Source organism: Phaethon lepturus, unplaced genomic scaffold (genome assembly GCF_000687285.1).
Source record: "Phaethon lepturus isolate BGI_N335 unplaced genomic scaffold, ASM68728v1 scaffold31859, whole genome shotgun sequence".
In the NCBI taxonomy this organism is placed as follows: Eukaryota; Metazoa; Chordata; class Aves; order Phaethontiformes; family Phaethontidae; genus Phaethon; species Phaethon lepturus.
In genome coordinates this window covers 14,284-30,465 of record NW_010561865.1, presented here as the reverse complement: position 1 = coordinate 30,465, position 16,182 = coordinate 14,284, and the positions used below count along the sequence as shown (strand labels likewise).

At 40.2% G+C, this 16,182-nt stretch overlaps 1 protein-coding gene across 1 annotated transcript; it reads right to left on the bottom strand.

Annotated features, from left to right (window-relative positions):
• Positions 1-3,436: 3,436 nt before the first annotated feature.
• RAB20 (RAB20, member RAS oncogene family) lies at positions 3,437-4,058 on the bottom strand. The gene has a single exon (XM_010294114.1). It carries the CDS (start codon positions 4,029-4,031, stop codon positions 3,540-3,542), a length of 492 nt encoding a protein of 163 aa, XP_010292416.1. The 5' UTR covers positions 4,032-4,058; the 3' UTR covers positions 3,437-3,539.
• Positions 4,059-16,182: the final 12,124 nt, after the last annotated feature.

Genomic DNA, 16,182 nt, shown 5'->3' with positions numbered 1-16,182 from the left:
CCCAGGCAGGGCAGGCAGAGCACCGGGGTCCCCACTTTCACCCGCCATCGCGAGTCCTGGTAAGGAGGGGTTCCACCCGGCTCCAGCAGCACAGCCACAACCGGCCCAGCTCCAGGCTGCGCACCGAGGTCTTTAATGGGGAAAGCAACCTCGTGGCGACGGAAGAAAACCCTTGCTGCAGCCGGTGGGATGCAGGAGAGCTGGCATCGGATCAGTGCACGGGCACAGCCGCCGTTAATGCGGGTCCTCGCACTGGCCCGGCCTGACTAGTGGCCAGGCCACCGGCTGCTAGGCTGTGAGGCTATAACAACTAGGCTATCTGCTAGGCTGTGAGGCTGTAACGGCAAGAGTTAGAACAACTGTGCATCAGTGCAGTCCCCATGCTGCCAGTCCCTACCCTGCAGCTTCACTGCTCCTCCCCGTCAATAAGCTGAATTGTTCCAGTAAAATTATGTAGGATGGTGTCCTGGTTTCAGAAAAAAAAAAAAAAAAAGAAAAAAAATGCCTTTAGCAGCGCGGGGATATCAGGGTGCACCTACAGAAGCAACAGCGAAATTAAGGAATCCGTGTTAGAACACTTAAAAAGCACAAGAAAGAGCAGGCCATATTGTATTGCTCCTCTATGCCTGTAAAAAAAACAAAAAAACAAAAACAACAAACAGCAGCACCATTGGCAGCACCACCAAACAGGAAAAAAAAAAATTCCATGAGTTTCAGTGTTGAGGGTTGGACTGTGCTCTCCAGTAATGCCTGCAGACATGCAGGATTGGTTGCAGACGTGCACAGGCACCGCTGCAGCCGATAGAGCATCAACACCGGGCTGTAAAAATGGAGCTCAGCTACAGCAGAGTCTAACTTACTAGTAAAATTAAAAAATAATTAAAAAAAAAAACTTACATGAAACTTCAGAAACCTTCAAGTTTTGCTTGAAGGCACAACCTGACTTGAGGAAGTAGTAAAGGAATGGGCCTAGCATGGACATTGAGCGATCCAGATCTCCTCCTGACCTCTTATCTATAGCTCCCTCGTATTACACAGCGTCCCAGGCCCTGCTGTGCAACCCCACGATCTCCCGCCGGCTGGCAGAGTGACAACCCATCATAACCCAGACATTTCTCACGGAACAGTAGCTGGTGACACTAAAAAGCCAGGAACATCATGCAGACAAATGCAGCCCTGAGGGCAAAAGCGCAGCACGCAAGACAGGTTCCTGTGTCATCTCCTTCAGTGAAAAGACCCAAGTTGGAACTTGTGGAAAGACTGTAAGAATTCCTTAAGATCTCGTATGAATCAAATGCTGGTGCAACTAAATTGCAAATATTTATACCTTAAGAAGTGTTAGACGTTAAATTTACAACTATTTTTTCTGTTCTGTACCTTGCAAGTGTACATCTCCCAAAAGCCTGTGCGTGCTGCAGGTTCAGTTGTCAGTAGACGCAGCAAAGCCAGCGGTGGACTTCTCACAGACACGTTGGCAGATCGCTTTGGTCAGAAACAAGACTGAGGTTGCAGCCTGTTTGTCTCTTCCCAGTCCTCAAGATAAGACTCAAGACTAGATACTGAACTTGGAATTTTGTTGATAGCTAGAAGGTTTTTAATTGTATGCAGTTTTAAATACCACAGAGCAGGTGCAGTTAAGCCTCTAACAGATTGGCAGGTATTTAACTGCAAACCCCTAACAAATCCAAACGATAGCAACCCTTAGCAGGGTCTGTTGCCATAGGACAAGGGCTAATGGTTTTAAACTAGAAGAGGGCAGATTTAGACTAGATAGAAGGAAGAAATTTTTCACGAGGGAGGTGAACCACTGGCCCAGGTTGCCCAGAGAGGTGGTAGGTGCCCCATCCCTGGCAACATTCCAGGTCAGGTTGGATGGGGCTCTGAGCAACCTGATCTGGTTGAAGATGTCCCTGCTCATTGCAGTGGGGTTGGACTAGATGACCTTTAAACATTCCTTCCAACCCAAGCTATTCTATGATTAAATGTGCAGAGGTTTTTCTCTCAAGCCGTTCTTCCCCACAAATGTGTACTGTGCATAAACTTGGAAGCAGAAAATAAAGCTACTACTCTGCAGCAAGTTGCTCAAAAGAATGTGCTTTCAGAAAAAAAAAAAAGTTTTAAATATACTTAGTAATAATTTAATTCACTATTCATTTAGGAATTGTCCTCCTATGTACTAAACAACTATGATTTGGGTGGGACAGAGAAAGGCAGCGACAAAGCATAAGAACGACCAACACTTTAGTTTTAGAAAATTATGCCAGCAGGATCAATAGGAAGATGAAAGAGTCCCCACACAACAACTTGCAAAACTGGAAACATGCCAGCTGCATCTTGGGGGTGGGGGGGTGTTCATTTGGGGGGGGGGGTGGTTTGGGGTTTTTTTTTTAATAGCAGTTCTTCACTCTAGTTACAGAGTCTCAGTGTGAGCTGCTGGGACACTGCATGTGCTCTTTGTAGCCAAGAGGGTTGGGAAAGTCTAGGAGCAGTACTGAGTACTAGCCCCTCCTTTTTACTGCAGTCAGGAGAGAAACCAGGTACCTCACGAGTGCTCCTTCATGCGCCTTTGTACTCCACAAAGGCAGCTTCTCTTCCTGCATTAGCCAGTTTCATATCAGAAAATGCCAGTCCTCACTTCCCTCCAGGTAGATGGTCATGTCATGCATAGCTGCTAAAAATCAAAGCTGCAGCTTTGCCTGGGCACAACTAAGGAGGAGTTGGAAGGGAGACAGAACACCGTGCTATCCTATAGGCACCATAAAGAGATCTCTACAAAATGCAGACAAAATAGAAAACTGCTTCCTTCCCCAAAAAACCTTTGCTATCCACATTAAAAAGAATTACAAAAGAAAAATGAAAGAAGAAACTTCCTCCTGCAACTTGCGATTAGAGTGGCAAGAGCTGTGATGCTGCCTGTTAATACACGAAAGCCCACTATGGAAGGAGAATTCGCATTAATAAAGTCTCCAAATGAAAAGTACATATCCACAGTGATTTTAATAGTTCAGCTTCTGAATCTTACACTGTCATAGCTGACATAAAAAGACCGTAATTGATTTATTAACTACAAATATAAATTATACCTGGATTTTCTTTTCTTTTCTTAAGAATAAAAAAGTACCATGTATTCAATCTTCCAAAGGTACAATCACAAGGGGAAAGCTGATAATCATGTGAAAGCTGTCAAGAGTACACAAACAGATCATTTACATGCAACATGAAATGGTGAGTCATTAAAAAAATCAGACTCTTTCAAAATTGTTCAAACGATTGTCGCTACCAGTTGTACTAACACAGCATTTCTCTTCAGAGCCCATGGAAACTGGCAAGTCTTCCTCCATAAATTCACTCACATTCCCATTTTCATACACACAGCTTCCCAGAAACCTTTAATGGTCAGAAGATTTGTTCTTCTCACATACATCATTTTAGTCTATTTATTCTTTGACTTTTCCTTTCTGGTGACCTGCAAGTACTTGTTACTCCTCAGTTTGCTGCAGCAAACAATCCCTCCCCTTTTCTTATGTCATGTAAATGGTTCAGGCACAACAACCAGATTTTGTCCTTTTTGCTGGCTTGTAGTCAGTAATGTCTACAGTTTGCGGTGGCCCCTCAGCTTTCTGCCGTACAATTATTGGGACTACCATCTCAAACACAGTTTCAAAGAGGTAGTCCACCTTGTACCCCGTTTTTGCACTGGTCTCAAAGCACATTTTCTCAGCTGCCGGAACATCCTTCTCATCTAGCATTTTGTATTTCAATATCTTTTTGTAGAGCGCAATCGCATCCTCTGCACGGACTTGTTTTCGCACCTTCGAGCCACAGCTGGCAACAGACTTCTCAGGTCTATTTTCATCCGGTGGTAAAGCACAGTCATCAGTGAGGTCAACTTTATTTCCAACAATAGCAAAAATGCAGTCAGCACTCGCACTGTCCGTCAGTGCCAAGAATCTTTCTTCCAGTTCTGTCAGGCTTTGGAGGCTGTTCACATCATACGTGAGGATCACAGCAGCTGCTCCTCTGCAGTACATAGACCCGAGGCCATGAAACTGCTCCCGTCCTGGCAAAGGTTTAAACACAACAAAAAGTTAGTGTGCTGGAAGCCACATTATTCACCAAGTAAGAGAGTTTAAGGAATTTTAGGCCAATTTCACAAGCTTGGATGGAGCAGTGAAGGTAAAAACATGTTATTTGTAGCATTTTCAGGTTTTTCCTTCTGCTTTTCATTAAGAGCTCAGCTCACCGCTCGCTCAATTTCAGAGCGGGGAATCTGTAAAGACAAGTGAGTGAGCAAGTGTGACACAGCATTCATACTTGTAGAAAGCAAAAAAAAAGTTTGTTTTTTAATTAAATTACATACTATTTTTTTTATGTTACATTAACAACTACCCTGCCTGCATCTACAGTCGGCCCATTCCACCTATTTAACAGTTTATAAACAAAAAATAAGTTCTGTTTCAAATTCTGCTAGAACTTATTACTCCTACAAATTCAGTACACTGTCAAGTACATCCAGTTCAGAAATCTGGATCGAAGCCAGTAATCCACTTCTTCCTAGGTTTTGAAGGATTTTTTAAGCAATTTAGTCCTATGCTGCACGCCCACAGTTCTCCAGGTACATCGGCTTTACAGGAAAATACTTTTTGTCTTTAAATGCTGCCGTATATAGCCTGTATTGATACGCATCTGTCCCACCACAAGTACTCACACGTTTTTTAGAGTATTAAACACACATAATTTAGAGAATCCTAACTACATTTTAAGAGTAATTTAAGTTGCCCTGACCATCACTCAATAACCAACAACAAAACATTTCTTCCTCCTTGTCAGTCAGCGAGTATCTATGAGCACGTCCAACTAAGCCTTGATGGTCTCCTTCAAATTTGTTTCTTGGAAGACAAAATTGACTCTTCTTTAAATTCTGAGAACGAAACAATGTTCTTCAGTAGTTGCAAAGGGACTAAGGGAAACGAGGCAGAAGACATACAAACAGCATCTTCCTTTCCTATCAAGGAAATAGGAATATCTGCTATGTGTAGAATTTGCTGTAGCACATTCACTTTACTCCCCAAAACTCAATCGAGAAAGATAAAACACACTAGATTTCAACCAGTCATCAGAGTCAGCCTGAGGTCACTACAGAAAAGAAGTGGGAATGAACAAAGAAAAAAAAAAAACAAACAAAAAGGATTTTTAGAAAAGAGCCAACTGCACTCTTTTGAACATTTAAAGAATCATCATCATTCATCAGCTCTTTTTGTATAGTCTCTTTGCACAGAGCCTCTGTTTACAGAAAATCTGGAAGTGATCTGGTTACATGAATTTTCTGGACAAAGCTACTGACCACCATGAGTTACAGCATCGTGAAATCCTTGTAAATGACTACAGAATAGGAAAGGCAGAAGAAGTTAATGCTAACAAATACGTGTCAGTATATATTGTGAAAACACACCTGCACATGAATATGCACACTGTGAAAGTAACTTAGATCCTATCTCCAATCGGGAATACAACTTAAAATAAATCTTTGAGTCACTGTAGTAAGTCCTTCGACAAACTTCAGGCCTCTACTCCATGGCGGCCAGAAGAGAGACAGAGTGTTCATCATTACCAGTAAAAGAAAACTGGAAAACATCAAGCTAGAACATGAAATCCAAAGCTCACCACACCTTGAACACCTAGTGAAACGCTGGTAACTGCCAGAGAACTAGATTTGAAAAGGTGCAGACTACACTATAAAGAGGTCTAATGGAAGCTGGTACGGATGCTCAGAAGTATGCAAGACTTTTGCATGAGGAAAAACAGTGGCACCTCTCAGGCTTGTGAATGGCTGAAAAAGAGTATAAACAGATATCTATAAATTCAGGCCCAATACAGAGAAAGTAACCCAGAAACAACTATTTACTCTTTCTCATAATGCAGAAAATGAGGATTTCCCATTTTAAAAAATCATGTATGTAGTTTAAATACTTTCATACACAGTGAATAATTGGCAATAAGTGCTATATGACACTGCAGAGGTCAAAAGTTCAATGACTGGAGTTCAGAAAAACTTTAGGCAAAGTTCACGGAGAACTGCTTTTGTGCAATTTTGTACAACCTCTGATTTGTTTTCCTCTAGCAAAAGAAATTCTTTAAGCAATGATCTGGAAGGTAGAAAAAAAAGGGGCAAAAAAAAATAGATATGCCCTTGTTTTGGTACGTTGGGTAAGGGCAAGGGAGGCTGGGGTGTAGGACGGGGAGAAGGCCAGTGCTTTTAAACTTTTTCCTCCAACCTCATGTTCAAAGTTGTGCTTTCAGTTACACTGCAAGACAGTTTTTAAGTGTCTCCAATTTTTCACTAGAAGTTTGTTCCATGACCTACTTCATTTTTATCCGAATCCTGATTATACTGCGGTCTGGAAACCACAGTGGAACATATATCCTCCCCCGTTCCCCCATTTCAGATGCCTAAGACACAAAATCCAGCCCCCAAAATCATTTGCTACAGCAACCGAGTACTAGAACAATACTCTTACTTGTTTAATGGAATTTGTATGCTAATCTAATCTTGCACAGCATAATATAAACCATGACATTTTTACACTCTAACTACAAACTGGCTACTTCTACAACTAATATATTGTTGAAAAGGGGAAAGAAACAGTATGAAGGATTTACCTTGCATAAGGGATTAATTATGTCAGAGGAATTATGCAGAGTCTCTCTCGCTCACCCACACAGCACAATCTACATACAGAAAAAAAATTCCTTAATTTATTTTTGCAGCACAGTTTCCTTGTACAGGACCACTTCTGGCACTTAAGGGCTGGAACAACCCTACATGTGGAAACCCAAAAATACATGAAGTATTTAAGCTATTACATTTTCTGTCCCCAAGGTGTCAGGCAAAATAGTATCTGACATTACAGTGAAAACCTTATTCCATGAAAACAGCCACGCCCTTCTTATAGCCAGTTATTTCTTTCTCTGGACCCATGTGGTCCCACTACAACCACGTACCTATTTACACAGTTAAGCTAAATTAAACAGTAAACCCTGCATTCAAGAATTCAACAATTTCACCCTTTCAAAAAATAAAGGTAACAGGGAAGAGCGGCAGAACTATCAAATAATTTGCAATTAAAGGAATTGTAAGACGAACCAAATCAACCACAAAGGCACAACATTAGTGAAATTTCTTAAAGCCATGCAACAGAAAACGAAACTTCGATTCTTCTTTTCATCTTCATATTTTGCCTTATTCACAGCAGTTGGACAACTTTCCAGCCATATCACTACCTGCAGCACCATTAGTTTTTCCGAGGCTCTTCCAGCAAGTATATGAAGCCCTGCTGGAGACTTCACCCACTCAGGAGCAGCACAGCCAACAAACATTTTCAAAGTCCTATGATGGTTGTCATAAACAAATGAAGGAACTTTGAGCCAAATGGGCCTCAGTACCATAAAGCTCGTAAGAAACCCAAGGGAGAAAGAAGGGAAAAGCAGACCTTGCAAGGGGCCAGCCTGATAAATAAGCAAGGTTAGATTTAAAGTGTGCTGAGACTTGACCTTAAGGCTTTGGTCTAGCCAGCCTCCTACAGCACTCCAGTCTCCCAGCCCATGTGGACGCTTCCTCTGGATGGGACCACAGCCTAACCGAGCATCCCCTTCCCTTCCCAGCTCCCCGCTGTGGGATCCACCAAGGGGAGCAGTGCTAGCCAGTGCCCCAGCCTCCTCCTTGGAGCTCTTCTCCTGCCCGCCATCCCTGGGGTGGTATCCAGAGTAGCCTGGGAAGTTGCTGTTGATGTTCACGACAGCAAAAGATTTCCTCCAGCCAGATGTGAATGTTCCTTACCTACCACCTCTACAAAGGCTTTCACCACAACTTAAGTAGCATAACTTCCCATACACACACACTTCCAAAAAATCCTCTAGAGGAAGAGCAAGTTTTAAATCTTTCAGTGTTGAGCATGTACAAGAATGCAAAACAGACTGTTACTTGAAGTCTTGAGGGAATAAAACACCACAAATACTAAAGAACTAGAAAGGTCTTCCAGAAAATACTGAAAAAAGTACTGTCATTACTCTGATACCATGGTCTAAATGGGATCCTAAATTCTGAGTTCCTAAAGTAAACATTAGTGTGGAAAAGTGCACGAAGGTGAGCAATAGAAGCACACTAACATTGCATTAAAAATGAACAAGAGTGCAAAATTGTCCAGAAAGTTCTCAGTCCATAAACCAGGTTATTTTCCAAGGATTTTCACTGTAATTTAAGCAGGATTGTAATCTCAACAGTAGAGAGGAATCGACACAAACAAGGGGTATCAGCTAGGTTTTGCCTTTCAAATTGTCCTTCATGAGAGAGCCTGAACTTGAGTGCACAGGAAGAGAGACAGGAACGGTGCCCTAAGGAAATAGCCCACACAGGAAAGAAAAGAGAAAAGTATGACACCCATGACACAGCACAGAAATGAGTATTAGAAAGAAATGAGAGCTGAGGATTCAGCTGCAGTGATGAAGATTCAAAGGGTGACCGTGATGCTCTTGAGTTACCTCAGCGGGAACATCCGCGTGACCACAAAAGCAGACGAAGAAGCTCCTTTTTAAGGAACAGCATTTCCTTCTGTTTGCAGGCAAAGCAATAAAGTTGTGACCCTTCAAAGGACATTAGGGGAAACAATTTTGCTAGGAACTGAGATTTCTGTTTGTGCACGTATACTGAGATACATACCGACTATCGAAGAACGAACAATAAAGGTCCTTGAAGGTTTCAGGAAAATTCCCCTGCCCATGTGTGAGTCAGGCTGTAAAGTTTTGACACTGATGAAGTCAGAGTTCTTCATTAGCTTGTTCAAGACTGGTATTTATTTCTTCTAGGTGGCTTTATCACATTTCCCTTGAGGTAAGGAGCTTTATTAAGAACCAGACTATGCCTGTGGTTACTTGGGGATAAAAATAAAGCTCTCCATCCCAAAGGATTAAGGTGGAGGACGTAAGTAGGAATTAGTGGAAAAAAAAAAAAAGAGTCAGAAAGCACCGGAGAGCTCAATTTTTACATATCCAGGAGCTGTCTGAATACATGATTTCCCGGTCCATTAGAAAAATGCCAGCATTTGGTTTTCCTCCAAGACAGAATTCCCCATAGAATAAAAGTCTCGAGGGGGGGAACAAAAAAAAACCAAACACCAAAACAATTACAGTTGAGCAATTAGAAAATTAATTTAAGCTCCACCTTCACCTAGTATTATACATTCACGATACTACATTATAAAGTATACTTGTTTCTATTGAAGTTTCAGAATGCAACAGACCTCTAGCTTTACTAAAAATCAAGATGACATTTATTTTATTTATACTCATTACTCAGATATGAATCAACATTCAAGGCATGAACTGTGCCCTATTTCAGGAGCTTCTATTTAAGTTATTAAAATTAGATATGGATGTCTTGGCCAAAGGAGAACATAACAGAAACATAGGAAAGTACTGATCTTAATACCCAAAGGGCTTCACTTTCATGTTTTAAAGTAGAAAGAGCTACATATGGAAGAAAATAACAGCCACATGGGTTAAGTGAACAATGAACAAAAGAAAATTCTTTAATATAGCTCTCCAAAGAAAAAACATCAAAAACAGTCAGTCAAGAAACCAGGCTCAATGTAACATATGACTGCGACAAGCCTACTCCATTTCTAAATGCAACTTACTCTCAATTGGTAAGTCAACTCCCTCTCATAATAAAAGAAGACTTAAAATGGCAAAAGAGACCATCTCCTCCCTTAAATCTATGTATTTTTTATTTATTGACTGAACAAATACTTTGAGTTCTGAAAGAGACTGACATTCCCAAGACCCTGCAAACATCCCCACTCTACAAACGTGAATCGTTTTAGGGTTTTAAAGCTCCTTCTGCAAAACAGCATTTCAGTGTGAGCAAGAAAGCCACATGAACAGGAGCAATCATTCAGTTCTGGCTTAGGCAAGACAAGAAACCACTTTCAAACTGAGTCCCGTCCTTCATTCAGCTTTAATTGTCATATTGGAAGTATCATACCCCCACTAACAAATGTTTCACTTGGGACACAAAAATCGATGACTGGAAGAACTAGAACTTATCCCCACTGCATAATTGTTATCTATGAATTACTTAAATCCCCTCAGATCTGGTCTTAGAAAATGGGGGTCGTTCAAACACACTTTTACAATAAATGGAAACAATGAAAAAAACTTCAGTCTGTAAAGCATTCTTCTTTTCACTCCAATTTAAAACATAAAGCCACATAAAAGCACCACCATTTTGCACACATGGTTCCTTCTCCTCACCAACACACACACACTCCATATCATGACTGTTATTCACAAGCTCATGTCCAAAGTTACCAAGATCCAAACCTGACAGCATTTAGGTATTTATACCACTGCTTTTATATAGATATAGAAAATATACTGCATGAGCTCTTCTCTTCCCCTAGAGGCTGGCATTCAGGAAAGCAAATATACTCAGGACGTTTGTTTCAAGTGCTACAAATATATATTCCCATTGGAAAAAAAAAAAAAAAAATCACATTATTCAAATGGAGGCAAGTCCCAGGCTCAAAGGAACCAACAATGTATTTGAGCTGTCTACCACAGATGGGATAGCCTTGCAAACCATCAACAGTGAAGCAGAAGATGCTTTCTAATGCATTTAACTCCGTGACATTTGAATAAAAGGCAGATCTCAAGAGTTCAGTGCACTGTTATACAGGAGGAATGTAATATTATTCTCCTGATCTGGAAGTGGCATTCCATTACGTCACTGTAATCTAGTCCCTGCTGAATTTACATACCGATATTTTATACAATCTACTAGCAGATTATAGAACAGAATTCTACCGAATATTAAGAGAGTCAATTTAACACATCTGATTTTGTCTGAAGAGCCTGATTAAGTTACTTGAGAAAATCCAACTAGTTCTTTAACTGGAGGCAGAGAAAGGTTTTGATGAAACAAAAAATGCCTCGGCACTATAATCCCAAATTTATGAGCTATGGTACCACAGTATGGCTTTTATCCCGAGAGATTAAGTGGCACCCTTCTGCGTAAACAAAAATACTAAAGAGAGATTTTTTTTTTTTTAGAAGTCTACTAAACTACCATCAGTGATCCAGCAGTGTCTGAGATTACATATATTTTGGGCTATGTTTTAACTGTGTTATTAGGGAACCTAAATATTGACAGGAGTCAAAAATGAGGAAAAACACACAGCAATGAATAACTGAAGGGCCGTTTGAAAGGACTATTTCTTAAACACAATCTAAAAAAGACCATGAATCTCATCTTTTCTCTTTGGAGGATAACATTTGTCCCCTGCAAACTCATGCAGGAATATTTAACAGATATTAATACATTCTGCACGTAATAAAATGAGAAGCTATGATAGTATTCAGGAAAAACTGGATGAGATGTTTAGCATCACCAAGCATCAAAGCCTATTACTGGGAATTCTGTCTCCATTGTAATATGCAAGGGAAAAAATAAAACTCATCCTTTATTTCCATTCCTTTACATGACAAAACCAACACCCTTTCAGGCATCTAAATTAGCTATTAACGTTATGCCAAGAGAAGACAACTACCCCCTGGAAGGTTAGTCCACACCAGCAACTACCAGTGTGCATTAAGAAAGGCAACCTACTTTTATTTCCCCTGCTTCCGCTAAGGGCACTAAAACCACAAGTCATGGATTTCTACCTCCTACTACAATTCACAAAAAAAAACCAAAAACCCAGACATGGAAACAGACATGGAAAGCAGTATAAAGATGGAAAAAGAGTAAGTTTCTAAAGAGCATAAAGACAAAATTTTTTTTCTCTACAGAGGAAAAAACCAAACACCACACCCTGTATCCTGTATGAGGTTTTGCTTTCTTTGCTTGTTCTAATACAAAAGCAGCACATTAATTCAATTTTTTGAGTTGTAATCACCACCAGTATGGCTGGGAAGGAATCCATTACGAATCTTTAAAAACAAAAAGAATCACTAGAAGGCATGTGAAATAAAGAAAAAGGGGGCATTTACTTACTGGAAATGGAGATTCCACTACACTCTATACCTAAGAATAGTAATATATTTAATGAAAAAAGTTATATCCAGATTTCCTTTAACCTACTTCCCTCCTCATTTAATGTAATGACTAAACTAAAAATAACGGGCACGCCATGAATAAGGTTTGCAGGATGTGTTTCAGCAGGGACCAGCAAATATGAAGTACATAAAAGATTTTGCCCTAAAATTCTAGCCACTTCATCTACCTTCTGGAAGGTGAGCCTTCCCTTAAAAGGATTAATAACTTTGCTGATATCTCTATTTCTTTACAGATTCAAGCTTATTCCTAGTTTACAGCCTTTTCAAAAGGAAAGTCACCGTAACAGGCAGCTAAAACAAAATGACAGCAGCAACTATTATTGATTTGCTTCTCCTTTTATGGTTTTTATCAGTAAAAAGCGCTCATAATTCTATTTTGGCTGTGTTTCCTTTTTTAATTTTTTGCTTCTATGCACCCAGAGCGATGATAGCACGACCCGTTCAAGACAGCCCTGACCAGCTGGGAGAACAACCCCCTTCATGCCCCTGCCCTTTCCACGAACAGCTTTTTCCCTTGGCAAACTTGAACTATACCAACGGGTCAAGCACTTTCAACCAACTCTTTAAGCGCTATTAAAACACCAAGTCAACTAACATTCCAGAAGTGACTACTTTGGCACAATTCACATAAAACAGTTCTTCCAAAGAAGTTCATTTAAATAGGCCTTTTATTGTTAGGACAAATAGCACGCTGAGAAGTTACACAAGAATAATGTCAGCGTGGCGTGCTGCACGTCACATGCCAAACTCCGTAAGACGTGGTTAACAATCTACAGGATCATCTGAGCTTTATCTGAAGACAACAGCTTGTTGCGATACGTTTGTCTTCAGCAAGAGGGCACACACCAAACCCCGTTTAATAAAAGTGACAAAACAGAAAATAATGAGAATTTTTGCTGCGGGGTTAGTTTTATTTCATATCCTCCAAAAAGGTTATCTTTCTAGGCATATGTTGGTAGAAGCTCCAAAATATATGTCTAGTCACAACATATTTCCCATGTGCTGAAGAAATGACTCAAAAGACATACAGCTTTAACTCTCAGCACACCTTTAAAGAAACCACAACTGAAACACAGGTAAAAATCTGCTGTGTTTTTTTTGACAGTTAACTGCATGACAGTTTATGGAGAAACACTCTTCCAAGAAAAAGCTTCACTTTTCTGAAGGCACTTAAACTAAAAGCAGATGACTAGCAGCTTACGCCGGTGCCAATCAATCCTTTGTTGCATCCTGCAGAACATGCCAAGCCGCAGAGGCAGATGAAACCCTCTCATCCACACCTCAACTATAATAAACATCCCTCAGTCATCTTGTCGAATCCTTTATTATTTGGTCATGAACTAGCTTAAATACTCCCAGAAACTTTTTTGAATCCAGCCCTGAAGAGCAGTTTGTCAATTTTCATTCCGTAACGGGCAGTGAAGACTTCCATTACCGGTTCCCAAAGACAGACCCGTTGGACACACTCACAGGAAGGAAGAGATCAAATTAACAAGGGAGAGAAGAGAAGAGGAAAAAAAATAAAAGAAAAAAAAAAATCACAGAGCAAGGCCAGACATCAAGTGTAATCCTCATTCGAGTCTGGTCTCCTGCAGAATAAAGATGATAGAATTTTGCTCAGTCCTCATCTTGTGACTGAGGAAGAATTTATATTTTAGAAAGCAACCAAAGAAAGAGAAGTTAATATCCCACAAATGAGTTTGCTGCATTTCATTTTCAGACTCTGAATTTTGGTAGACTTTCACCTTCATCATGTATCCCCTTCTAAAAAACTGAAAAAATTTTAAAAAGAAAAAGAAAAAACTCACCATACACCACACACACCCCACCTCCCCAAAAAAACCCAAAAAGCAAAAAAAAAACCACCCACCAACAGAAAAACCCCACTCTCTTCTCTAAAAGGTATTCCTGTATGACTTAACGGCCTTCTTGTTAGGCCAGAGAAATCAACATTTTTTTTTTGAATTCAGGCTCTTTGCCTCTGGCAGATTTCTCTAAGCCATTAAACATACTCGTAGCTCTTTTCTCCAACCGTTCCATATTATTCTACATCCAAGACGGTAAAAGAGTCTCACCAAAGCTATGTGGTTACTTAAATTCTTCACCACTTTCATCACTCTCAAACACTTGGTATATTTTTCAGAATAGCTCGTAGAGTTTGGGACAGCATGAGGTACCAAGAGCTCAGTTTGTCACCTACTACCAACTCAATGGACCTTGCAAAATACATATGGTTGCCCAAATGAACCTAGCTTCACCTGTTACCAGGACTCTCACACCATTAGTCTCTCTTCATTTGCAGCCTTCCACATTTGTTTAGCCTGCGTATTTCTAGCTGCAGTCATCTTTTTACAAAGAAACTCATAAACTCAGTGTCTTTGGACTAAATACATATCCCATGGTATCTACAACCAGCAGTGTCTTCACCAAACAAAGGAGCTGCACAACTCCTATATAAAGAAGAAGAAATACTATCAAAGAAGATCTCTATTGTCTACAAGATTTAGCCCATGAACTAGTTTCAGCTTTTCTGTGACAAAAGAGTACTTGGGATCTATTCTGTTGCATAAATAAAAAATTATTTTTCTTGCTGGAAAGAATAAATCAGAACTTACCATTATAATAATGAAATTAAAACCAAGCTTCTAAACTCACAAGAATTTTAATTTCAAAATCAAAGTTCCCACAGAAATGCCAATTTTGCTCCACCAATATGCTTTCTATCCAAAGTTTTAAATTTAATCATATTACGCCTAACAACACAAAGCATTACATAGAAAAAAGCTCCTAACCACACTACCTAGCATGTTTTCGCCAACAAAAAACTTTGGCTAGACCTGCAAAAAAAAGAAAACACTATTTGCAGCTAAAGATCCCACTGACACCTCTGCAATTCTGAATAACATTTTCATTTAGCTAGATAAGACTTAGTTTTTTCAAACCACCCTTTTATTTAGTTCTCCTGATCTACTGTGTTTACTTTTGAGTGAAGGAAATAACCCCAGAAGCTTTAAGCAATTCACATCTTCAGCTGTCTGGAAGCCTACTGCCTCGTAAGAGAAGAAGAAGATTGACCTTAGCCCCGCCAGTCCAGCAAGCAACACAAACTGAAAAAATTACACCATATTTATCTATTTCCCTCTGAAACCTCACAGTTGTGTAGGAAGACGTTTTATCTAAACACTGAAGTCTAGCAAAAGAAATGAGGGCATACCAGATTTATGGGACATTATCATCCTGTCTACAAGCAAATGCTTCATCAGAACTCCAGCTGAGATCTAGCATCAACACCATCTCTACTGAAAAGAAAACATAGCAGGTTGCTTGAGAGTTAAGTTTATGAAGCTCCTGTATGCTTGTACTAAAATGGGAGCAGGAGTGCAAGGATGAATTTAGAACTTTGAATCTAAGTAAAAGGTAAGCATCGATGTGAAATTCTTCTGAAATTAAAAGACAGTTTTAAACTGCTACTTAAAAAAGAACCCGTCATTTGGCAGATGACTTTCTCAAGGAAAGATATGATTGGAAGCAAACCACGAGGGGGAAAAAAAAAAACCCTTCAGGTTTACTTTGGAAGAGTTCTGCGGGAAGCAATAGCACTGAACACTTAACTGCAGCAGCAGAGCCCGACAGTCAAATATTGCTCAGCAGCGGATAAGAAAGAGGCCAGTTACAGGACGGGCTGTATAACAACCTCGCCCGAGTAAGACGCTTGCTTTTGGGTTGTGCAAGAAGCCTTTTGGTTGTAACGCCTGCTGGAATACCAATCCACTTCCTCCAAGAAAGTCCCTCCTACAGAAAAGCAATTCATTTTCCACAGGATGAGCTCCAAAAGCAGCTTGTTTTTTCTTTCCAGTACCTGAAAACTGATACTTTTTCCTTAAGTTTACAATTCATTTTCCACAGGGGAAGAAGTACTACAGATGAGCCCGCTTCTTTACGCGGTTGCCAAGCAGAGGCGGTGACCAAGGCCTTACCTTCAGAGTCACTCCGAAAGCGGATCTTCAAAGCCCACACTCCCTCACCCAAAGTTTGCTCTTCAACCTAAGCAGCAGGTCCTCACCTCAGGCA